General features: G+C 41.1%; 1 protein-coding gene across 2 annotated transcripts in view; it reads right to left on the bottom strand.

The window, feature by feature from the left end:
- Positions 1-25,805, bottom strand: part of NASP (nuclear autoantigenic sperm protein) — a 35,867-nt gene extending 10,062 nt beyond the window's left edge. Inside the window, exons 1-5 of one of the 2 annotated variants that reach the window (XM_079941459.1) lie at positions 25,720-25,805; positions 25,404-25,501; positions 11,113-11,163; positions 2,562-2,672; positions 957-1,037 (exon numbers count right to left, since the gene is read on the bottom strand). In XM_079941459.1, the coding sequence (XP_079797585.1) occupies positions 957-1,037; positions 2,562-2,672; positions 11,113-11,163; positions 25,404-25,462 (302 nt within the window). In that variant the 5' untranslated portion in view covers positions 25,463-25,501; positions 25,720-25,805. Of the gene's footprint in view, positions 1-956; positions 1,038-2,561; positions 2,673-11,112; positions 11,164-25,403; positions 25,617-25,719 lie in introns of those variants that run through there. The other variant, XM_079941460.1, reaches the window with a different exon arrangement.
- Between the last annotated feature and the right edge of the window lie 520 nt (positions 25,806-26,325).

Here is a 26,325-nt window from a genome sequence, read left to right as displayed (position 1 = left end):
CAGAAGAGTAAGCAAGTACAGAGAATATAAACTATAAGCACTCATGAAAGAAATGCAATGATCAAAACTTTTAATATAAATTAAGGCTGTAAGAGCACTGAAAGAAATAAACATACCCTTTTTATCCAGCCACCTGAAAAAACACTGATGACTCTTATCAAAAGGGCCATATTTCCCAAACTTCTCATCCACCTACATTTCTCTAGATGGCCAAAAACATTCTGGCAAGGTTTTCGAGACAAATCCTTAGAATGCTCTACAAAATTAGAAAACTTAGCAGAACTGAGATTAAATAGATTACAGAATATTTGCTCCTCTGTGTACCCTCAATATATTTTATTCTGATTAATAAATTCTGGTGGAAAATACACAACTTTCCAACAGTTAAGACTACTTGTGAGTCTTCTCTTAAGACATTTTCACATGCCAGTGTTTTCAAATTGTCCTTCATTCAGTCCTTCTTATGGATGACTGTTTTGGGCTAGCTGAGAGTGATTTCAAAGGTTCTCTCTCTAAATTGGACTTTGATAAATTACTGACTGACTATTCACTAATGGAAAGACCTCTGCTTCTAATTACTGCAAAAGTCAAAATTTAAGTATAACTTTACTCTTTGTATCAGGTGACTTTCAAAACTCCCATCAAGGGAATTCTCTGGTGGTCCAGTGATTAGGACTCCGTGCTTTCACTGCTGGGGGCACAAGTTCAATCCCTGGTTGGGGAACTAATATCTCACAAGCCCACAGCATGCCCCCCCTGCCAAAAAAAAACTTCCATCAATATTTCATGCTCCTTCTAAACCCCCCCAGTAAAACCAGTCCCACTTAGCTCATGTGAAATCTCAAAGCTAGCAAACAAAGCTAGCAAACAATCTTAGCAAACAAAGAAGCAAGTTTTTAAATAAGACTACTATGATACAAAACATATTCCTTAAAGACTTGGCTTGAAAGACATACCTTGCCAACTCCAAAAGCGATTTCCCATAGAAAAAGAAGGCTTCTCCACATTCATTAGCTGTCTCTCCATACTTCTTACCTCTACAAAGAGAGTAACAGCTAAGATCTGAATTAACATCTAGTCTAAAAATTTCTTCCCCTAGTTCTTTAGCTATAAAATGACATTTCTTCTGTAACACATCCTTCTAGGAAACCAATGCTCCACTCCTCTTGCTTTGAAGTCAAGGTCCAAGGGACTTTAAGAATGAATGAATTAATGTTGCCTGTTCTTCATCTATATAGTATATAATTACAAATTTAGATATATAATATACATTATATAATTAGAATATAATATATACTCTAAAAGACATCCATTTGCTACAGTTATACTATATAATCTAAGAGCCAAATTACATTAATAGGCGTTTCTCCTGGTATAAGATAGGGGTCAATACGGGCCAGAATATTGTTAGAGTTAGAGGGCCTTTGGCTGGGACCCAAAGCATGAATAAGGTCCATGGAAAGGCATGATGATAAAGAGTTAAGAGAATGTTCTCTGGAGCCTGACTGCCTAGGTTCAAATCCTGCCTCTAACTTTTAACCTTAGTCAAGTTACTTAATCTCACAGTACCTCAGTTTTCTCATCTGTAAAATGGAAATGTTAAGAACCAGTCAGAGATATTGCAAGCACTAATTAAGTTAATGTATATAAAATCATTTAAAATAATGCTCAGAAATACAGATAGCACTATATACACAAATTTAAGCTATTAATATCTAGACAGGGAAGAAGAAGAGGAAAAAAATCACAAGTGTGATAAATGGTGAGGAGGTACTTTATGTGGAGTAAGGAGACCAGCTATCATGGGGTAAAGGATTGGCAGAAATCATGCTAAGTCAGGCCAACTAATAGTCTGAGAGATTAGTGAGAGTAAACAGTACAACTAAACAAAGAAACTATTGTGATGAAGGTCATGTTTAAGGGTAGTCTACTAGATTAGGATAATGCATCTCAAATTTTCCTCCTAAATACCCTTAATGGCAGGACAGTGAGAATACTGAACTTTCCAGGAATAAGGAATAAGCTAAGAAGCGTGTTTCTATGTGCTTAATCTTAAAAACTTAGATTTTAACATTTTCATTTTAAGATAACCACATACTTTTATATAAAAATACCTAAATACTCAGCATCAGATGAAATCTGGGCCCTACCCTTAGCACAGCACCGAATACCAGAACCTCAGCTCTTCAGACTCAGGTGATGATGAAGAGACCAGAGGCCAGAGGCCAATAATCTGAAAAGATTATTGCAGACATCCAGGAGTAAGACTCTGTTCTAGAAGGAGTAAGGGTTGTGGGGAAAAATGGACAAATATGACCCTGAACCAAAACCAGGACAAGTTAGTTAGTGATGAACAGAAAACAAATTACCTTAACTCAGGAAAATCAAAGGCTGAAACTGGTCAGTGATACATAAGTTTTATAGTTATAAATTTACACATGAAAAATAATCAAATCTTCTTAAACTCTTGCTCTTTATTCTTTTTATCCCATTAAACAACTTTTTATGATTCAACTTTATTAGGAACACAATATCCCATCATAGCAAAACACAGTACTTACAAAAGACTAGCTGCTTCCTGGAAGGCATTGACAGCTGCTGGAATATCCCCCATCACCAGATGTTTCTGTCCTAAACCCAATAGTTTCTTAGCTTCACTATCCACATCCAGACTGCAAGAGAAAGATTTTTTTCAAATGTCAAATACTTTTAGAACCAACATTTTTGGAATACCTGCTACATTTAAACCATAATACTTTAATTTCTTTAAACCTCTGAACTACTCTGGCAAGGCTTAGCTAACCCACACTTACCTATCACTAAAAAAACTCACTACTAAGATATATGAATGGTAAATAAGCACATGAAAAGACGCTCAACAACATCAGTCATTTGAGAAATGCAAAATTAAACTCATAATGAGATACTATTATACTCCCACTAGAATGGTGAAAATGTAAAGACTGACCATTCATCAAGTGTTGGCAAAGATGTAGAACAACTAGAACTCTCATATTCTGCTGACGGGAATGTAAAATGGGAGAGTCACTTTAGAAAACAGCTGGAGAGTTTCTTAAAGTTAGATATATACCCACCATATGATATCTAGCCATTCCATTCCTAGGTATTAACCCAAGAGAAATGAAAGTATATGCCCATAAAGACACGTACACAAATATGCATAGCAGCTTTATCTACAGTAGCCAAAAACTAGAAACCCAAATGGATAAACTGTGATATATCCACAATATGGAATATCAATAAAACGGAATGAACTGTTGAAACACATAACATGGATGAATCTTAATTATGCTGAATCAAAGATGCCAAAAAAAAAGTACATACAGTATGATTCGATTTAGATAATATTCTACAAAATGCAAACTCATCTACAGCAACAGAAGGTGGATTAGTGGTTGCCTGGAGAGGGAATGAAGTACAAAGGAGCATAAAGAAATTTTGAGATGATAAATATATCCTTATCTTATGATATTGGTCTACAGGTATATACACATGTAAAAGCTCATCAAATTGCTCACTTCAAAAATGTGCAGTTTAGGGGACTTCCCTGATGGCACAGCAGTTAAGAATCCACCTGCCAATGTAGCGGACACGGGTTCAAGCCCTGGTCCGGGAAGATTCCACTTGCCGCAGAGCAACTAAGCTCGTGTGTCACAAATACCGAGCCTGTGCTCTAGAGCCCATGAGCCACAACTACTGAAGCCTGTGCACCTACAGCCTGTGTCCCACAACAAGAAAAGCCACTGCAATGAGAAGCCCACGCACCACAACGAAGAGCAGCCCCCATTCGCCACAACTAGAAAAAAACCTACGCACAGAGACCCAGCACAACCCAAAAAAAAAAAAAAAAAAAAAAAAAAAAACTTCAAAACAATAATAATAATAATAGAAGGAGAAGACTACTTAGAAAGAATCTAGGCTAAGACCGAGGAAATAGTAGAAATGGTTAGATTTTCAATATACTTATTTTGGAATTTGCTAACGTACTGGATACATAATTTCTTGAATGAAAGTGATAAAACCAATGCTTTCTGGCCTGGGCAACCGTGATAACAGTGGACACTTACTATGTGTCATGTGATAATTATACCTATATTTACATTTAATCTTGGTATCCACTTCATAAGGCTGTAACTTATCTCCATTTTACAGATGTGAAAACAGAGTTAGTGGCAGGGACCATCTAGATCTCTAGATCATCTAGACCATCTAGATCAAGATTTATACAACACTGCCATTTACTGAGATAGTCAACTGAGGAAAAAGCAGGTGAGGGGCAGGGTAATCTAGTTTTGGACATGTTAATTGTAAGATGCCTACTGAACCTCCAAGATATTCAAAGGAAGAGATTCAAGAAACATGTAAGGACTAAAGATACAAATGGGGTGTTATGCGCTTAAAGCCACAGGCCTGAGCTAAACTGGGGGAGATTTACCTAGGGAGTGACTATTAATAAAGAAGTCATAGGACTGAGCCCTGAGAGCATTTCTACATCAGAGGCAGGGGAAATGGGGAAGAACAAGCCCTTGTCACTCCCCCTACTGAAAAAAGAATAGCTAGTAAGGGAAAAAAATATAGTATCCCTGAAGCCAAATGAAGACATGTAAAGAAAGTGATCCACTGGATCAAACGTTACTGACAAGATTAACTAATCACTAGATTAAGGAATAATATAGATGGCATTAATGACCATTAAGCAAAACCACTTTTTTTTTGTTTTTTTTGCGGTACGCAGGCCTCGCACTGTTGTGGCCTCTCCCGCTGCAGAGCACAGGCTGCGGACGCGCAGGCTCAGCAGCCATGGTTCACAGGCCCAGCCGCTCCGCCGCATGTGGGATCTTCCCAGACCAGGGCACGAACCCGTGTCCCCTGCATCGGCAGGCGGACTCTCAACCACTGCACCACCAGGGAAGCCCAAGACCATTTTAGAATGGTGAAAGAAAAACTTGAAGAATGTTCAGGAAATAAAAAAGGGGAAGTAAAGAAAGTAACAACAACTCTTTCATGTTTTCTTGTCCAAGAAACAGAAATGAAGTAATAGGTAGAAGGGGATGTGGGGGATCAATGAAGGGTTAAAAATAGGAATACAGGGCTTCCCTGGTGGCACAATGGTTGAGAATCTGCCTGCTAATGCAGGGGACACGGGTTCGAGCCCTGGTCTAGGAGGATCCCACATGCCGCGGAGCAACTAGGCCTGTGTACCACAACTACTGAGCCTGCGCACCACAACTACTGAGCCTGCGCCTCTGGAGCCTGTGCTCTGCAACAAGAGAGGCCGCGATAGTGAGAGGCCCCCACTTGCCACAACTAGAGAAAGCCCACACACAGAAATGAAGGCCCAATGCAGCCAAAAATAAATTAATTAATAAACTCCCACTCCCAACATCTTCTTTAAAAAAAAAAGGAATACAGTTTGCCCTTCTCATCAACCAAAGATTAAAAATACTCGGGGGGGGGGGGGTGTACAGTGTGTGGTAATTCCAGAAAGCTCCAAAAAGCAAAACTTGAATTTGCTGCATATTGGCCAACTATTTACATAGCATTTTCATAATATTTACAACTATTTATGTTGTACTAGGTAGTATAAGTAATCTAGAGACAATTTAAAGTATATAGGAGTATGTGTTCGGTTACATGCAAATACTATGACATTTTATATAAGGGACTTGAGAATACACAGATTTTGGTACTGGGGGCGGGGGGCATCCTGGAACCAATCCCCCATGAATACCAAGGGAAGACTATGCGATACAAATAATAAGACTATGCAGTACAAATAAGCTCATAGGAGAGGAATGGAGTAGTACTGCTGGATAGAGAACTACAAGAGCTCTGTTTTTGAGTAGATGACTGAGGATGGGATCCACTGAACAAGTGGAAATGTTGGTCTTTATATAGAAAAGCAATGGGGACTTCCCTGGTGGTGCAGTGATTAAGAATCCACCTGCCAATGCAGGGGACACGGGTTCGAGCCCTGGTCCGGGAAGATCCCACATGCTGCAGAGCAACTAAGCCCATGTGCCACAGCTACTGAGCCTGCGCTCTAGAGCCCACGAGCCACAACTACTAAAACCTGCGCACCCAGATCCTGTGCTCTGCAACAAGAGAAGCCACCGCAATGAGGAGCCCGCACACGGCAACAAAGACCCAACGCAGACAAAAATTAATTAATTAATTAATTATTTTTAAAGGAGAGCAACGGCTCGCAAACTTTTTGGTCTCCAGACTCTTTACGCTACCAAATTACAGAAGGCCCTCGAAGAGCCTTTCTGGATGTGAGTAATATCTATTTGTATTTACCATATTGAAATTAAAACTAAAAAAAATTTTAAATATTTTAAAATGTTACATGTTAACATGACTTCTATGAAAAAATGACTATATTTCCCAAACATAAAAAATTTAGTGAGAAGCACTACTGAACATTTTTACAAATCTCTTCAATGTCTGGCTTAATAGAAAAGCTGGATTTTCATATTCATTTTTCTGCATTTAACGCATTGGGATTTGTTGTTTTCATTGAAGTATAAAATATCTGACCTCACACTGATACCTGTTTGGAAAAGGGAGTACTTTAATAACCTTTTTAAATTTTTTTGTGGGATCTTAGTTCCCTGACCAGGGATCGAATCCAGACCCCTGGCAGCAGAAGCGCGGAGTCCTAACCACTACACCACCAGGGAATTCCCTTGAATAATCTTGTAAATGGCTGTGGATTTTCTTCTCTGATACTACACCAAAACTCAATGAGTGGTAGTTCCTTAAAGGTTATTTGCAATGCAGAATCTGAAAATGTATTGACGAACTTTTCATACTGCTACATTAAAAATCATTGTTCTGGGACTTCCCTGATAGTGCAGTGGTTAAGAATCCGCCTGCCAGTGCAGGGGACACGGGTACGAGCCCTGGTCCAGGAAGATCCCACATGCCGCGGAGCAACTAAGTCCATGCGCCACAACTACTGAGCCTGCACTCTAGAGCCTGCGAGCCACAACTACTGAAGCCCGCACGCATAGAGCCTGTGCTCTGCACCAAGAGAAGTCACCGCAATGAGAAGCCTGCACACCGCAATGAAGAGAAGCCCCCACTCACTGCAACTAGAGAAAGCCCCTGCAGCAATGAAGACCCAATGCAACAAAAAATAAATAAATTTATTTATTTAAATAAAATAAAAATCATTGTTCTATCTTGTACTCTGAATAGATCTCCTATTCATGAATGATTTTGTACACTCATATACATAGCAGCATTATTCACAATAGCCAAAAGGAATCAACTCAAGTATCCACTGACAGATGAATGGATAAACGAAATGTGGTCTATACATACAATGGCATATTATTCGGCCTTAAAAAGAGAACTCTGACAGATGCTATAACATGGATTAACCCTGAAGACACTATGCTAAGTTAAATAAGCCAGTCATAAAAAGACAAACGATGTAGGATTTCATTTATAAAAGGTACCTAGAGTAGTCAAATTCAGAGAGACAGAAAGTAGGATGGTGGCTGCCAGGGGCTGGGGGAAGAGATGGGACGTTGTTTAATGGGTAGAGTTTCAGTTGGGGAAGATGAAAATGTTCTGGAGATGGATGATGGAGAGTTTCACTTCTGCAAGAAGGGACTGGCTCCACAGTAACGTACATGTACTTAACATTACTGATCGGTACACTTAAAAACAGTTATGATGGTAATTTTTTTTAATATTTATTTATTAGGCTGCATCAGATCTTAGTTGTGGCAGGCAGGATCTTCGCTGCAGAGCGTGGGCTCTAGAGCGCGTGGACTTCGTTGCCCCGTGGCATGTGGGATCTTAGTTCCCCGACCAGGGATCGAACCTGAGTCCCCTGCATCAGGAAAGCGGATTCTTAACCACTGGACCATAAGGGAAGTCCCTATGATGGTAAATTTTATGTTATATGCATTTACACCACAATAAAAAACAACCACCACCACCAATTTCATCAGAAGAGTCTTGAAATATTGGGACTACATGAGACAGGCTCACGGTAGTCAATACAACTTCGAAGATTTTAATTTATTTTCATTTGAAAGCTCAAATTCTATCACTGACAACAGATATTCTCAGTTGCTTCCCTTAAAGTGACAGCCTCACTTTATTAATTTTTGATAAACTGTCTGCCAAATACCCAAGTCTGAGTGATCAGTCTGTTGTTCATCCTTTGAAATCCAGAATTCCATGAAAAATTTAATTTTTTTTTTTTTTTTTTTTGCGGTATGCGGGCCTCTCACTGTTGTGGCCTCTCCCGTTGCAGAGCACAGGCTCCGGACGCGCAGGCTCAGCGGCCATGGCTCACGGGACTAGCCGCTCCGCGGCATGTGGGATCTTCTCAGACCAGGGCATGAACCCGTGTCCCCTGCATCGGCAGGCGGACTCTCAACCACTGTGCCACCTGGGAAGCCCCCAAAATTTAACTCTTTATTCAAACAGTCACACAAATGCTTTTCTTAAAGACAACCATCTTACCTACCTACTTCAGGGTGCAGAATTAGCATTCCTATTTCCCATTTTGTCACACAGATTATTCTAAAACCATGTAGTGAAGGACTGAGAATAAATTTATTAGTTTCTATTGCTTCATCGTGGAAGCAAAGAAGTGAAACTGGGAGTGAACTACTTGTACTGCCTTGACCTTTGTTAAATAAAGGTCCAGCAAGTTTACCCACCATTGATTTTGCACCATTAGTGCCAATGTCAACCAGCAAAAACGGCAAACGGTCTACCAATACGAAAAATTTTGACCTTACGGAATCTCTGAAAGGGTCTTGGGGGTCCCAGGGGCATACAGACTGCACCTTCAGAACCTCTGAATAAGAGCATGGACCCACATCCAGAAGAATGTGGGACTTCCCTGGTGGCACAGTGGATAAGACTCCGTGCAGCCAATGCAGGGGGCCCGGGTTCAATCCCTGGTCAGGGAACTAGATCCCACCACAACTAAGAGTTCGGGTACCGCAACTAAGGAGCCCGCTGGCTGCAACAAAGACTGAGAGCAAACAAATAAAAAAGAAAAGAAAAAATAAAGAAAGAAAAGAATGTGTGGGTACAGATTTAAGATAGATTAAGAAACTCCTCTTCCTAACTGCTTATTACTGAACAATCAAATGTTTTATATATATTTATTTTTGGCTACATTGGGTCTTCATTGCTGCATGCAGGCTTTCTCAGAAGTTGCACGCAGGCAACTTCTTCGTTGCGGTGCATGGGCTTCTCATTGCAGTGGCCTCTTGCTGCGGAGCGTGGGCTCAGCCACGTGGGCTTCCACAGTTGTGGCACATAGGCTCAGCAGTTGTGGCTCATAGGCTCTAGAGCACCGGCTCAGTAGTTGTGGCACACGGGCTTAGTTGCTCCGCAGCATGTGGGATTTTCCCGGACCAGGGCTCGAACCCGTGTCCCCTGCGTTGGCAGGTGGATTCTTAACCACTGCACCACCAGGTAGTCCCCAATCAAATTTTCTTAAAAAGTAAAATCATCAAGTAAGAGCAAGAAGACAGGTGACGGTACTGAATATTAAGAAGTTACTCAGCAGAATGGGAGAACAACTTGGCCAGGGAAACATGCTATAGTTGCCAGGCAGTACTAAATAACCATTTCAGATCAGCTGTTACAAATTTATGAGACTAGTCATGTTTTTTCCAACCATCCTTCCAAGTTTCTCTCAGAATCAGATTACCATACTCCTCAAAAGATCATCAATGCTTAGAATATTAATAATCACATATCAGCAGTGTTCCAGGAGTGAAGTAGCCTAGCTACATTTATACCTTATTCTCAGTCCAGAAATTTAATACTATGGTATATACCAAGACTCTAAAAAGGTTACACGAATGTTTTTAGGACCAATCCTGAGCAGTACTCCTTCCACCCCAAAACGAGACTGACTCACAAATCAGTAGGTAGTATTTGTAAAAGACATGGTTTAAATAACCAAGATAACAATGGAATTTAAGACCACAATGTGAAATGATAAAACAAATGAAAACTTAAAGACTCTTAAAAAGTGCAGATATTTTGCAAAAAGGATTAAACAGAATTTAGAACAGTAATTTTCAACCTAAGTGAGCTTAAGATTTAACAGGAAGCTTTTCCAAAACACTCATACACTAAAAGCTTAAGAAATGAAATTTCTAGGAATGCAACCCAGGCATTTACCTTTTGGATAAGCTTTCTAGTTAATTAATTATTATGCTTACCTCTGGTTAAAAACCACGGTCACATCCAGATGGGGAAGTTACATGGAAGTACATGTGAGCTCAATATAAAATTTAAAACTTTCAACCAGAATAACAACAAAATTGAAAATGGCAACCTTACAAAACAGAGATCTGAATCAGTAGAAGTATTCAAAGAAAGAGTAAGTTAGGGACTTCCCTGCTGGTCCAGTGGTTAAGAATCTGCCTTCCAATGCAGGGGACACAGGCGGAAAACTAAGATCCCACATGCTGTGAGGCAAATAAGCCCATGTGCCACAACTAGAGAGCCCGCACACCACAACTACAGAGTAGCCTGTGCACCACAACTAGAGAGAGGTCTGCACTGCAACTAAGATCCGACACAGCCAATAAATAAATAAATAAAATATTTTTAAAGAAAAGAATAAGTTAGGGACTTCCTTGGTGGCACAGTGGTTAAGAATCCGCCTGCCAACGCAGGGGACACAGGTTCGAGCCCTGGTCTGGGAAGATCCTACATGTTGCAGAGAAACTGAGCCCGTGCGCCACAGCTACTGAGCCTGTGCGCCACAGCTACTGAGCCTGTGCTCTAGAGCCCGCAAGCCACAACTACTGAGCCTGCATGCCACAACAACAACAGAAAAATAAGTTAGCATTTGCCAGGCATGTTGGGTACTAAGTAAGAAGAATTAAACAAGTTTTTCAATTCTAATATTTTAATCAAATACAAAAAAAACTGACGACATCATTGTCAGGACTCCATACTTTAGACAAGTACTTTAACATTCAGTCTTATTCGTTACCTATTGAAAATAATGAAACAAACTGCCCTCAAGTTATATACCTCTTAGTCTATGTTCCAGATATAAATCTAATTGCACCATGTAAATAATCTTACCTCTCCACTTTATCTGTAGAGGTAGAAGGAGCAGGGGCATCTTCTTCAATTCTGTAATGAAAAATTAAGAGGAAAAAAGTAAAAATGAAGGCTATTTTAAGACTAGAAATTAAACAAATTAAGAAAATATGGGGACTTCCCTGGTGGTGCAGTGGTTAAGGATCCGCCTGCCAACGCAGGGGACACGGGTTCGAGCCCTGATCTGGGAAGATGCCACATGCCACGGAGCAGCTAAGCCCATGCGCCACAGCTACTGAGCCTGAGCTCTAGAGCCCGTGAGCCACAACTACTGAGCCCTCGTGCCACAACTACTGAAGTCCGCGTGCCTAGAGTCCGTGTTCCACAACAAGAAGCCCACACACCACAATGAAGAGTAGCCCCCGCTTGAGGCACGTAGAGAAACCCCACACGCAGCAACAAGACCCAATGCAGCCAAAAATAAATAAATAAATAAACTTTATAAAAAAGAAAATATAAAGCCATAAAAAGAGCGATTTATTGGGCTTCCCTGGTGGCGCAGTGGTTGAGAGTCCGCCTGCCAATGCAGGGGACACGGGTTCGAGCCCTGATCTGGGAAGATCCCACATGCCGCGGAGCAGCTAGGCCCGTGAGCCATGGCCGCTGAGCCTGCGCTCCGCAACGGGAGAAGGCCACAACAGTAAGAGGCCCGCGTACCGCAAAAAAAAAAAAAAAAAAAGAAGAGCGATTTATTAAATGCCCAAAATATTAAGGTTTTACATAATATTTACATTATCAAATTTAATCCTTACTCATTCAAATAACCGTTGTATGCTTATTTGCTACACATGCAGTATACTACAGTGAACAAGACAGTTACATCCTAGATCTGAGTTTACGATCGGACAGAAGAGAATGCAGTATTTGTTATAACCCAGTATGTGCAATCCTGAAAATCTCACATTCTGCAACTGCTCACTAAAAATAAGTTTTTTTTAAAAAAAGGAAGAAGCAGTTTCCCAGAACATTCATTTTTTTTGAAAAGTACTAATAAATATCTTTAAAATATTTCATAGTTGTGTTTACTAAAAAAGTCTAGAAATAATGACCAACTCAGCAGCACGAGTAACCCCCCTAGCACCTAGACTGTGCTCCTGAAAATCCATTTCCCACTAAAAATAACCAAGACTCTACTGAGAAAGAATTGATTCTAAGCCAGGGCAGGGGAAGTACATAGGTGAATCTGGGACAATTTCATGCCAGAAAGCAACAATACTATATCTAATATTATTTAGGGTCATATCTACTTATCGTCATGCTAAAAGGAATTATAAAGGAAAAGTGGAAATCCAGGGTAAAGCATGGGAAGAGTTCTTTTTACTATTTTTTCACTTTTCTATAAATTTGATGTTTCATATTTACAAAAGTATTACAAAAGCACACTTAGGAGCCAACCTCAGTAAAATCTCACTGGTCAAAAGGGACAATGAGCATCAACAAAGATAATAATTGCATAACCAACAAGGACCTACTGTATAGCACAGGGAACTCTGCTCAATATACTATAATAACCTAAATGGGAAAAGAACTTGAAAAACAATAGACACATGTATACGTATAACTGAATCACTTTGCTGTACACCTGAAACCAACACAACATTGTTAATCAACTATACCCCAATATAAAATTAAAAAATTTTTTAAGATAATTACAATTGATTGGAAAACTCCAAATATGTTTAAATCCATGAGTTCACAATGACACAAAAAAACCAAAAAGACCTCGTTAGTCATTTTTAGAGACTGATAGGAGACCACTGCATTATTTTGAAAATTGATAAATGGGAAAGAATTTACCCTTTCTTTACAATAAAGTTATACCTTAGGTAGGTTTCAAGACAGGGTCGACTTAAGTTATTACTTAGGAACCCTATAGATTGACACCATTCACTTGGTATTAATTTAAATTCTTGTCTCTTTTTACCTGCCCCATCATCAGTTTTCACCTATATGCCAAAGGCAACATTCAGCTAAGTAAAGACATATTATCATTTATAAATGTGCCCCCAAAGCACACCATGAGAGCTGAGAATGCTGTTAGCTGTGGTGAAATGGAAAAAAGAACAGTGGGAAAACAGGAAACTTTACTAGTGAGTACTAACACCTCAGGAGCAATAAATTAGAATTGAAGTATGTACAGCAAGAAACAGTAGAAGTATGGGAGAACACAAGAAGCTGTAGGAGAGAAAAAGGCTTTCCTATATAGACATTACTGAAAACTCCTCCAAAGGTTAAAACATACATATAAATAGAACTGAGTCAACTAATTTTTCACACCTGGACTTTCTTGTTTAGTGATAACAAATTTATTAAAATAGCAGTGTAATATACACAGTGTGGACGAAACAAATGAACAGTTAAAAAATAGCTTGCTGGGCTTCCCTGGTGGCGCAGTGGTTGAGAGTCCACCTGCCGATGCAGGGGACACGGGTTCGCGCCCCGGTCCGGGAGGATCCCACATGCCGCAGAGCGGCTGGGCCCGTGAGCCATGGCCGCTGAGCCTGCGCACCCGGAGCCTGTGCTCCGCAACGGGAGAGGCCACAACGGTGAGAGGCCTGTGTATCGCAAAAAAAAAAAAAAAAAAATTGCTTGCTCAATTCAATAAATAAATATACTAATTCAAAAAATTAAATTCAATAGACATTTTAGTACCCACTATATGCTAAGCATCAGACACAGTCTCCAACAAAAGTTAAAGCAGAGGAGACAGGGAATTCCCTGGCGGTCCAGTGGTTAGGACTCCTCGCTCTCACTGCCAAAGGCCTGAGTTGGGGAACTAAAATCCCACAAGGCGCAGGGCGCCGCCAAAAAAAAAAAGCAGAGGGGACAACTTGAGAAAGGCAGAAGAGATTAAATGCCAGGCAGGGACTAACTATATTGGAGTCTGAGTTCTAGAAAATGCTTTAGAGATGAAAAGGTGTCAGTTTCTTTCAGCAGGATCCAAAATCTTTGCTCCTAACTCCTAATCCTTTTGAGAATGTTATATTGGTCTACAAATTTGATGAAAAGCCCTGGGGGGAGGGGAGGCAGGGAAATGGGGTTGAAAATAATCAGAGACTTCACCGTTAGGGTGACAGGAATGAAGTACAATTTAAATGCTTTCAGCTGCAACATAAGCAAGCAGATGATCTGACCAGAATGCTGGAATGGCCTTGGATCCTTATCTCCTAAACACCTCCTGTCATAGCTAATTATGTTCAAATAGTTTAACTAAAGGATTATTCTGGCCAAATTCTAGCACAGAGCTTCTCAAATTACCTGCGATTGAAGGACCAGACTTTTAATTTCAATGTGTAAGACATGGGTTTTTATAAAGTATTAACAGAAATGTCAGAGTAATGTCAAATTTCTTTGTTCCCAAATGCTTACTCCCAATTTTTATACATACACACAGCATGGTTTGTGGGATCTTAGTTCCCCAACCAGGGACTGAACCGGGAGCCACAGCAGTGAAAGCGTGGAGTCCTAACCACTGGACCACCAGGGAATTCGCTATACTTGTATCTTTGTAGACCAGTAACGAACAGTTCACAAACCAATACCAGTCTGTGGCACACACAAAGTGGTATAACACAAACGTCCAAAGTATGAGTACTAAAAACAAACACGTTAACACTGTACATACATGCTACATTCAAGCACCAGTAGCAACAATAATACACAAAATGTTTTGCACCCCACATAGGTGACAGATGAAGTGCAACACTATTAAACTTTCACGGTTAGCCATAATGGAAGTTATCAGGCATCAGATTCAAATAACTCAAACTACTAAAAAAAAACAGCCAAAATACACGAAACACCAGTTTTACGCCAGTAGCACAAGACAGTAATCTGAGAGAAGGGAAACAAATGAGGTGAGTCCTATGAGTATCCCCAGGTTACTATCTGGAGAGACTTGTCCACAGGACAGAGAAGGACCATTAACAAAGTCCATCTCACAGAATTGAGAAGACAGAATTTGAGGTTTGGGGTGGCCTAGGTAGCTAGAATTTACAGGACAGACTAGAAAGAGAGCTATAGAGAAAGCAAGCTTCAGAGATCTGTAGACGCTTACCCCCAGTCTCTGTTTAAGTGCTGATCAACTTATGCATGAGAAAACTACTGAGACCCAGGAAAGAATGACCCAGAAAGGAATAGGCAAAACTATCCTTGGAAATCACACAGGGTCTAGAATAAATAACTCCCATCAGCCAGTCTGTAATTTAAAACATGGAGTCCTGATAATGTATTTGATTACATTGTATTTGATTAAAATATTAGAATTGAAAGTTACTTAATTCTGCTCCTTACTCAGTATACAACATGCCTGGCAAATGCTAACCTAGTCTTTCTTTGAATACCTCTACTGATTTAGATCTCTGTTTTGTAAGGTCGCCATTTTCAATTTTGTTGTTATTCTAGTTGAAAGTTTTAAATTTTATATTGAGCTCACACGTACTTCCATGTAACTTCCCCATCTTGATGTGACCATGATTCTTAACCGGAGGTGAGCATAATAATTAATTCACTAGAAAGCTTATCCAAAAGATAGATGCCTGGGTTGCACCCCTAGAGATTTTATTTGTTAAACCTGAGATAGAATTCATGTTTGTTTTGGAAAAGCTCCCTGATAATGTCATAAATAAGGCAACTGTCAATCTCTGTATCGTTATTAAACCTTAATTCCTCTCTACTTTGGAGAATACCTCTTTAAACTATAATGTAAATTCCAAGACTGGAATTTACTTCTTTTTTTTTTTTTTTTTTTTTGGCCGCACCCCACAGCATGCGGGATCTTCCCCTACGAAGGAACCCATGGCCCGCTGTAGTGGAAGTGCGGAGTTTTAACCACTGGGATGCCAGGGAATTCCCTGGACTTTACCATTGTAACTTTCCTTCACCCCACTTTCCATGTCCCCACTTTCTAGAAGCAAGGCTGGAACCAGGTCGTTTAGGTTTTTTCTTAAGGTTTTGTTGTTGTTTTGTTTTGAATTTTTGGCCGCACTGTGCAGCATGTGGGATCTTAGTTCCCCGGTGAGGGACTGAACCCATGCCCCCTGCACTGGAAGGCAAAGTTTTAACCACTGGACTACCAGAGAAGTCCCAGATCGTTCAGTATTGATGCCAACCTAAAGTTTTAAATTTTTATCCTTAAGTTGAGGCACTGAAGGTGTAATATGATCAAATTTACCTTTTATATACTCAGTGGTATAAAAGTTTGAAGTGGACAAAATGAGGAAAAAAGCATATCAGTTGAAGACACTATTAAATAGCACTGTAAAGCACTCAGCAGTGATAAACTTACTTCCATTCTTATTTAGTAGCCTAGACAAAAAGGGCATGTACTAGCATAGTCAGAAGAAAAGATGGATTAAAGCAGTGGTTCTCAAACTTCAACCTACACGAATCACTTGGAGCTCATGTTAGAACACGTTGTTGAGGGCTTCCCTGGTGGCGCAGTGGTTAAGAATCCGCCTGCCAATGCAGGTGACACGGGTTCGAGCCCTGGCCCGGGCAGATCCCACATGCCGCGGAGCAGCTAAGCCCGTGAGCCACAACTACTGAGCCTGCGCTTTAGAGCCCATGAGCCACAGCTACTGAAGCCCGCACACCGTGCTCCACAATAAGAGAAGCCCATGCACCGCAACCACAACGAAGACCCAACGCAGCCAAAAATAAAAATAAATAAAATTAATTTATTAAAAAAAAAAAGAACACGCTGTTGAGCCCCAACCCTAGAGTTCTGGTTCAGCAGGTCTATTATGAGGTCCAGGAATTTGCATTTCTAACAACTTTCTAGGTGATGCTGCTACTGCTGGTTTGGGGACCACACTGTAACAAGCACCATATTAGAAAAAAAATTACTAACTCATGTTCATGTCCTATCTGAGCCATAGACATGTTTACCCACAATTATTTTTTAATGTTAATTATGGTAGTTACTACATTTAAAACTATGAAGATATCACATAAAAATCTGGATTTCTGCTTCTCCTGAAAAATCATTATGTAAACTCTGAAACCAGAAAAGTACTAAAGAAAACCACAGGCGAGTTACATTGTAACTCATCGGGAGAAGGCCTTTCATATTCAGAAATCATGTAAGACTGATAAATTCTACTCCATCTCATTCATTTCACAAAAGGTTAACTTAGTGAATATATACAGAATATTAAATCAACAGGGAAAAAGGTCCAACAGGAAAAGATTAAAGGATATAAACACATTCACAGAAAATGAAACACAAATACCTCAAACATTTGAATACATGCTCACACTCATTCTTCAGAGAAACACAAAATTACAGTGAGAAAGCATTTTTTACCCATCAAATAGTCAAAGACAAGAATGTAAGAGTAACAGGTGTTCACATATATTGCTAATATAAGTTTAAATTCACAAAACTTCTATGAAGGTCTATTTGGCAATATCTATCAAAAACAACAAATGAACACTCTTTGATCCAGCAGTTCCACTTGTAGAAATTTATCCTATAGATATGAGTCCAGGGTTACACGGTTATTCCCTAGAGCACAATTTGTAACAATTAAATTCTGGAAAGAATTCAAATGTCCATCAATAGGAAACTCATTATGAGACAGTCACAGAATAGAATACAATGCAGCCATTAAAAAAAAGAAAAGAAAGTAACTATGCCCTAATGAGGAATCATCTCCAAGATATAATGCTAAGTGCTCAGAAATGTGTCAAGTGTGCTACCGTTTACACAATAATATAGAATTAATAACTACTTACAATCTGCTCGTATATGCATAAGGTAGCATTGAGGGACACATAATAAATTACTAACACTGGTGGACTCAGAGGAGAAAACCTATGTGATTAGGGAATAAGGGTTGGAGGGACATTTCACTGTGTACTTCCCCTTCTGGATTTTGAACCAGGAATGTATTTCCTAGTCAAAGAAATAATTACAATATTCTTTAAATATTAGAAATACCTGCCACTATGGCATACATTCTCCCCAATCAGCTGAAGTTGAACAGTGACCTAGCCCTTTAAGGGACAATTCACTTCAATCCCCACCACCACTTCACTTTTTCCTATCTGGCCCTCTAGGCTTTACATTTCTAAGCCCTGTTACAGACTACCAAACTGCTAAACATTAGTAACTGTTTAGAAATTGAAAAAGGAGGGGGGGGAATCTAGAATTTTTATTTCTGGGATTGGGAAACTGAGTGCTATCCAACCAAAATAAGGTACAAGAGCAAGATTATTAGTGAAAATTGGGGTGTACATACTGAGCTGGTTTTGAGGTGCTTATGGAACATCTAAATGGAGAGCTTCAGGGACTTCCCTGGTGGTCCAGTGGCTAAGACTCTGGGCTCCCAATGCAGGGGTCCCGGGTTTGATCCCTGGTCAGGGAACTAGATCCCACATGCCGCAACTAAAGATCCCGCCTGCTGCAACTAAGACCCAGTGCAGCCAAATAAATATTTTTAAAATAATAAATAAATAAATGGATAACATTCAATAGGCAATTCAGAGCAAACATCTGTCAGACATAGCAGTGCCTACTACATTCTCATTTAATCCTCTCACAAAAAACCTTGTGGCTATTTTCCAGAGAAGTAACTTACCCAGTTACACGACCCCATCATAACTCATTCTGTACTCCAATTGCCTACTGACTTTCTGTATTCCCCATCAGGATTAAGATCTAAGAAACCATGTCTATCTTATCCTAAACTGTATCCTAGCAAAGCCTGGTATCTAATCAATATTTGTTAAAGTGACCAATTCTGAATCACTAGGGTAGGATTAACGACAAGTGACTTTGCCACTTACCATATGAAGTACCTCAGTTTCCTCAACTATTAACAGTACCTACCTCACAGGATCTGTTTTGAAAATTAAATGAGAAAGTTCACAAAGTGCTTAGTTCAATGCTTGGCACATAAGGAATCAATAGATTCTAGCAATCATTAACACTGAAAGAACAGAAAGATAGGAAGAAATGGAGGCAGCATCAAAAGAAGACATAATTAAGGAGGGAGTGTCTGGTATCAGAGGCAGCAAAGAGGTGCCAAAAAGGCAGCAAAAAGAACTCATTAGAAAGCTAAGAATAAGGACTATTTTAGCATTTAGACAATCCATGATCATCTTTAGCAATGTTGTTTAAATGACATGAAGAAGCCAGATCGAGACAGGTTGAACAAATGTGTATATTCTCAGAACACACCTGTCCAATTAGATTGTGATCTGATGACCAGCAACTGATACCTTATTCATCTTTGTATCTCTAAAACCTGACACATTAAAGTATATATTGAATACATTTGTTAAATATATAAGCAAACAGAAGGGGGGGAAAATGGACACCAGAAATTCTGCAGACTCTTATCTAAAGAAGCCTGGCTACGAAGGGAAGAAGCAAAGAAAGCAACTGAACGCATATATCACAGAGAAAATGTTTTTAAAAGCATCCATCTTGGGACGTTTGAATGCAGAGATGGTGCTATCTAAGGGGAAGGAAAGGAAGCACCAAGAGACCAAATAGGTAGTTGCTGGCAGACAACCAGACATGAAAAAACCCCCCACAAATCTCCAGTTGTTTTATCTTAAAGATTTTTTTTCTCTAACATAAACCCTCAGCCTGTGAAGAAGGCTTTTCTTCTGGCAAACTTTTATGTTCCACAAGAGGTCTTAATCCTCTAGCCATCTATTCTGTGTCTGCTAGAGCAGAGAAGCTGAACATTTAAGGAACAACAGCACTGACTGCACTCTCTTTAAATTCTTGGCCCCATATCTGAAACAAGGACAACATTGGCAATCCTACCACATTCCCTAGAATATGTCTTCCAAGTCTCCAACATTACTATCTCTTCTCATATCTCCTACACCCTACTCCATTCCCCCTTACTTCTAAGCAGACCTTGCTTCATACCCCATTGAGCAAATAGAAACCATTAGACAGGAAGTCTCCCTTCCTCAACCACCAAAACTACCAACCTGCTTGCCTCTGTATCCACATTCTCTGCTATCCCTATTTCTATGAACGAAGTTTCCCAGTTAGAAACTTCATATAGCTGGCCCCTTGTCATTCATCTCATTGTGGCCATCCCTGATCGCCCAATCTAAAATAACCACCCAGGGCTTCCCCCTGCACTGATGGTGCAGTGGTTAAGAATCCGCCTGCAAATGCAGGGGACACAGGTCCAAGCCTTGGTCGGGGAAGATCCCACATGCCGCGGAGCAACTAAGCCCATGTGCCACAACTACTGAGCCTGCGCTCTAGAGCCCACAAGCCACAACTACTGAAGCCTGTGTGCCACGACTACTGAAGCCCACGTGCCACAACTACTGAAGCCCGCGTGCCTAGAGCCCATGCTCCGCAAAGAGAAGCCACCACAGTAAGAAGCCACGCCCCGCAACGAAAAGTAGCCCCCACTCGCTGCAAATAGAGAAAACCCGTGGGTAGCAACGAAGACCCAGTGCAGCCAAAAATAAATAAGTAAATTAATTAATTAAAAATAAATAACCACCCAGTTACCTCACATCACCTTAAAACTAGGGTAATTCTTTGCATAGCACTTTATCACTGATATTCTCTAATCTATATATTCATGGTCTCTATCCCAGTAGTCGAAGCTCCATTTGAAAGCAGAGATCTTTTCTGTCTCCTTAACCACAGCGCCTCTACTAAATAAGACAAATGCTCAATAAATATAGGGAAAATATGCCAATAAATAGGAGGAAAGAAAACTGCTTCACAAAACTTTCCTGAAAAAAATTTCCTTGTAGAATCTCCCCACTACTGCCACCATTTAACAAATGGGAAAACTGAGGTCCACCGCAGCAGCTAGAAACAGAACTCAGTTTTCCTGGCTCCCAGTCGTCATAGAAATTTAGCATCATCTGTCATCCTCCCTATAAAGTTTTTTGGGGTTTTTTTGGCTGTGCCACACAGCATGCAGGATCTTAGTTCCCCGACCAAGGATCGAACCTGCACCCCCTTAAGTGGAAGCGTGGAGTCTTAACCACTGAACCACCAGGCAAGACCCTCCCTATAAAGTTTTATGGTACCCTTACAAATAAATACAAGTTCAACATCCACCTATGACACTGTAATGTTAGAAGTCAGAAGAGCTAGGCTTGATGGGAGGAGTATGACTAAAAAGGTTGGGGGGGGAAGCTTCCATATAATGTTTTGTTTCTAATTTCCCTTTGTGAAAATTCACTCAACTGTACATTTACCATTTGTGCATTTTGTAGTATGCTGTACTTCAATAAAATGTACTGAAAAACTGGCAGGGAAATTTTTTTTTTTTTTTAGCCACGCTGAGAGGCTTGCAGGATCTTAGTTCCCCAACCAGGGACTGAACCTGGACCATGGCAATGAAAGTGCCAAGTGCTAACCACTGGACCGTCAGGGAATTCCCATGGAGCTTTTAACTTATGATTTCTTTTGGGAGATTTATAGTTTCAGGTCTTACATTTAGGTCTTTAATCCATTTTCAGCTCATTTTTGTATACGGTGTAAAATAAGGATCTAACTTCATTCTCCTGCATGTGCATATCCTGTTCTCCCAACACCATTTGTTGAAAAGAATATCCGGGGACTTCCCTGGTGGCCCAGTGGTTAAGAATACGCCTGCCAATGCAGGGGACATGGCTTCGAGCCCTGGTCCAGCAAGATCCCACATGCCATGGAAAAACTAAGCCCGCACGCCTAGACGAAGAGTAGCCCCCGCTCACCGCTTAGCCCGCATGCAGCAACAAAGACCCAATGCAGTCAAAAATAAAAAAATAAATTTAAGAAGAAAAAAAAGAATGTCCTTTCTTCATTGAGTGGTCTTGGCATCCTTATCAAAGATCATTTGACCATATGCAAGGATTTTTGGACTTTCTTTTACATTCCATTGTTCTATTTGTCTATCTTTATGCCAGTAGCACAATGTTTTGATATCAGCAAGTGAGACCTACACTTTGTTCTTTTCAAAACTGTTTTGGCAGGGAATTTACTGGCAGTCCAGTGGTTAGGATCCCAGTTCAATCCCTGGTCAAGGAACTAAAATCCACAAGCCTCGAGGCGTGGTCAAAAACAAACAAACAAAAGAAACTGTTTTGGCTATTTGGGACCCCTTGAGATTTCTTATGAATTTTAGGATGCATTTTTCTACTTCTGCAAAAAATGCCATTGGCATTTTAACAGAGACTGTGTTGTATCCATAGATCTCTTTGGGTAGTATGAACATCTTAACAATATTAAGCATTCCAATCGATGATCTTTTTTTTGTGGAACCTTTAGGGTGAACCTCAGTGTTTTTTTTTCCAAGAGGGTGTAATGTTTAATTGGCATCCAAAGATAATCAGCTAGATGTTAAAAAATAATGTACATCTCACAAAAAATTACATTTGTCCTTGACTTTTGCTTCTCTCTGATCCACGTTATTAATAGATCATACTACAATACATATGCCACATATTGAAACTGTACCAAGGCATTTAGATATATGAAAGGAGACATTAACATTCATTGAGTCATTTAATTTTGTCATGAGCTGACAATTATTAAGTGCATTTATCAAGCCTCATAAAATTTATACAAACTAGGTCATTTTACCCTACTGTCATAGCCCAAGAAACAGTGTATGTTTAAAGCCCAAATTGTAAAATTGCAATTAATCTTACTATTTTTGGGCATTTTTATTTTTTTTACAATTGTGAATTTGTCTTTTTATTTCTGCATTGCTCTACATATTTTTTCAGTTTTATTTTTTTATACAGCAGCAGGTTCTTATTAGTTATCTATTTTATACATATTAGTGTATATATGTCAATCCCAATCTCCCAATTCATCCCACCACCACCACCACCCCTCAGTTTTTTTTTTTTTAACCGATTTTTTTTTTTTGGCCAGGCTGTGTGGCTTTCGGGATCTTAGTTCCCTGACCAGGAATTGAACCCGGGTCCTCTACATTAGGAGCAAAGTCTTAACTGCTGGACCACCAGGGAAGTCCCTCCCTGAACCTCAGTTGTTTGAAGTGGTAAGTGGAGAATACTTTCGGATACGCATATAAAGATTACCAAAGTTAATGGATGTGATGAGTAAATTGTCTTAAGAGTACAAGGTCAGGGACTTCCCTGGTGGTCCAGTGGTTAAGACTCCATGCTTCCAATGCAGAAGGTGTGGGTTTGATCCCTGGCGGGGGAACTAAGATTGTATAATGCCGTGTGGCACAACCGGGAAAAAAAAAAATTTTTTTTTTAAATCTTCTGAAAATAGATTTTTTTTTTTTTGCAGGTCCACCAAGAGAGACTCTTCTCATTTACACATGTGAGCTAATATACTGAACCTAACTCCTCCACCCAACCAAAATATAGGTACACAGGTACGTTAGCTAAATCTTTCACACAAATATATTCTAATTACAGTGACATTAATTCATCATAAAGCTAACTTACAAGAGGTTATCCATCTCATTTTAAACAGCCAAATACTAAGCACCAAAATAAGCCTCACACCAACACAGATGAACCTTCCACTTATGGAAATAGGAACGACAAACCCCAGAACTTTAAGGATTACTGAGCTAAACCACTTATTTTTACTTTGACATCTCTCATCTAAAGGTACGAATAAGTAGCTCAGAAATTATAAGACAGTTAAAGTAAAATTCAATGCATCACATAAGACTTCCTCTAAGCTTTCTCATTCCTCCTTACCACTACAGTACAAACTGCTATATTCTTTTGTAACATAAACAAAAACGTTAACAACTACTTAGAACTATTTAGAAAGCTAATAAGGACAAAGACTGATTTAACATTTAGACAACCATTGATAACCTTTAGCAACGTTGTTTAATGGCATGAGGGGACAGAAGCCAAATTGTAGCTTTTAACAGATGACAAAACTGTAGCCCAACATTCACCACTTATGCAATGAAAGCGGTATCAAAATCAACTCTGAATTGTGGTTTATTTCTCATTCAATTTTCTCTCTCTACTGGTTTGGAAGTTAAACATGTTTTTTTATTCTTTCAATGGCTATACTGGAATTATAATGTGCATTCTTAGTAGTTTATTAAACTCACAAATTTTCCTTACCCACCCCCTTAAACGACTGAAACGCTTTACCCCTGAATTGCCCCAGGAACTTACTAAGGAATGATGCCTTTATTGTTCTAACTAGCTAATTAGATTTTCATGCAATTTCCTCTCAAGCTTTGGGGATGGGGGAAAGGATGAGTAATGAGGGAATTAAAAACTTGAAATACTAGGGTTTAACCTAGAGTCTGCCACTTAATAATTTGGGTTATTTCTTGTTTCTTCGAATAACTGCCTGTTTCCCTTCACTGTTCAAAAAATACCTTTATGTCTGAGTGACACTGTGCCGTTTTCATAGCAATCATGTCTTCTATCATTCCTTCCAGTCCTTCTGTTACACTTCGCGCTTAATACTGCCCATTCTCCTAGCAACCAAACACTGCTAGAAGTGAAAAGACCTCGACGCAGTGCTAGAAGATGCGTCGCCTCACGATAAAATCCCCCAGAAGCAGCCAAGTCCCCCGCCAACGTCCCCAAAGTCTAAAAGAACCACGATGCTCTCCACCACAGACAAAAGAAACGGGCCTTGCTGAGGGCAGGAGAGTACCAGGTGAGCGAGGAGACCGCGGGGCACAAGCTTCACCGCGTCCCACGGCGGAAGTCCGAGGCGCTCGGGAGCCGCAGCCCCAAACAATGGAGTTTTCCCGCCTCCTCAGGGCCCCGCCCCCTGCTCCAAAGCCGGCGGAGGGAAGCGAACGCACAAGCGCACGACCCCGCCCCCGAGAGACCCCGCCCATCCCGACCCACCGGTCCGGCCTCCTCCCTCGTGCAGTTTTTTTTTTTTTTGGCGCCAAATCTCTGTTGGTTATTTTCCCGATGTGTTTGGGGATCCTACCGGAGGCGCACGCCAGGAGTGCGGGGACAGCAGGGACGTGAAGGTACACTGCCGCGCCGGGGCCCCGCCTCCCCGCCGATAGCCCCGGGCCTGGGGAGGAAGGAGAGGGGCAGGCGATGGAGACAGCCGCCGCTGCCCCCGGCAAGATGGCGACCGCGAAAAGCGGGGCAGGGGGCCCCAGCCGGCCGGCGTTACTGCCAATGAGCGAGGCTCTCTGCTACAAGTGGGCTTCTCCAGTGTCCGGCCCTCCCCGAACAGCGACGGTTGTTCACTGGAAGGAAAGCCCTCCCACCCTCCGGTCTGTCCCTCCCGGTTAGCCTCCGTCCACTACCCCCTCCCTGCGGACTGGCCAGTGCCTCAAGCTCTCCACGGTCCAGCTTACTTATCGGCGGAAACCAGCTCCGCGGTGATGGCGGCAGTGGCTGTGGACTCTGCGGCCATCCTTCGCCTGAGGTGGTGGGCCAGCGGACGGGATACTACCTGAGGGAAAAACAGAGAATTTGGAAAGCCAGAGACTTATTCGTGGACAGAAAATGGCAGATTGGAGACCCCGCGCGGCTGGGCCCTCTTATATACCAGGGCCCTTCGCCCCGCCCATCCACTTCCGGATCCTCCCCCTCGAGTTTAAAGGGCCAGGACCCAGCCCCAATCCTGCCCAAGGACATCCCCCACCCGCACCACCTGGTTCTGCGTGATACCTTTCCTCCCTGGCTTCCTCGAAAAAAGCAACTTTTTGCTTCTCTAGCAAGTCGCGTAAGAAGAACTAGAATCTTGGTACTACTACTCCTGACTGAACGGCGGCCAGCGACTTCCAGAGAAGGGGAAGCTGGGGCTGCACTACATGTTCGGAGCGAGTAGCCGACAGTCTCTTTCCAGGCCGTATACTCAGGAAGTTAACTAAGACTTTCTGTCGGTCCGCTCAGTCGTAACGGATGGACACGAAACAGCCGAGCACGTGTATACCAGCAACGGCTAGAACAGATATCGGTGAGAGACGCGTGGCTCTGAACCTCAACAACAACTGACGCAAGGAAATGCTGTCCTAGGATTGGCCACCGCCTGAAACTACCGCGCTTGATTCAAAGCTGGGGGCTGCGGCGGGACGCGGCTGGCTCCTCCCTCTGGGCCCGCCCCCTTCGGCTGGCCCAATCCGGTGAAGCCATCCTCTTAGGCCCTACCCAGACTCCCAAATCTGACTAGCTTAAAGCTCCCAGCTCTTTTCGTCCACTCCAAGCTACGGTTTATAGTTTGTCCACTATGTCCGGGGGCACTGTGCTTAGACATTCTAAAGCTACTAGCTGTCT

The sequence above is a fragment of the Stenella coeruleoalba genome (genome assembly GCF_951394435.1).
Source record: "Stenella coeruleoalba genome assembly, chromosome: 1".
Lineage (NCBI taxonomy): Eukaryota > Metazoa > Chordata > Mammalia > Artiodactyla > Delphinidae > Stenella > Stenella coeruleoalba.
The sequence above is the reverse complement of the archived record's forward strand: the minus strand, read 5'-3'. Positions and strand labels throughout refer to the sequence as shown.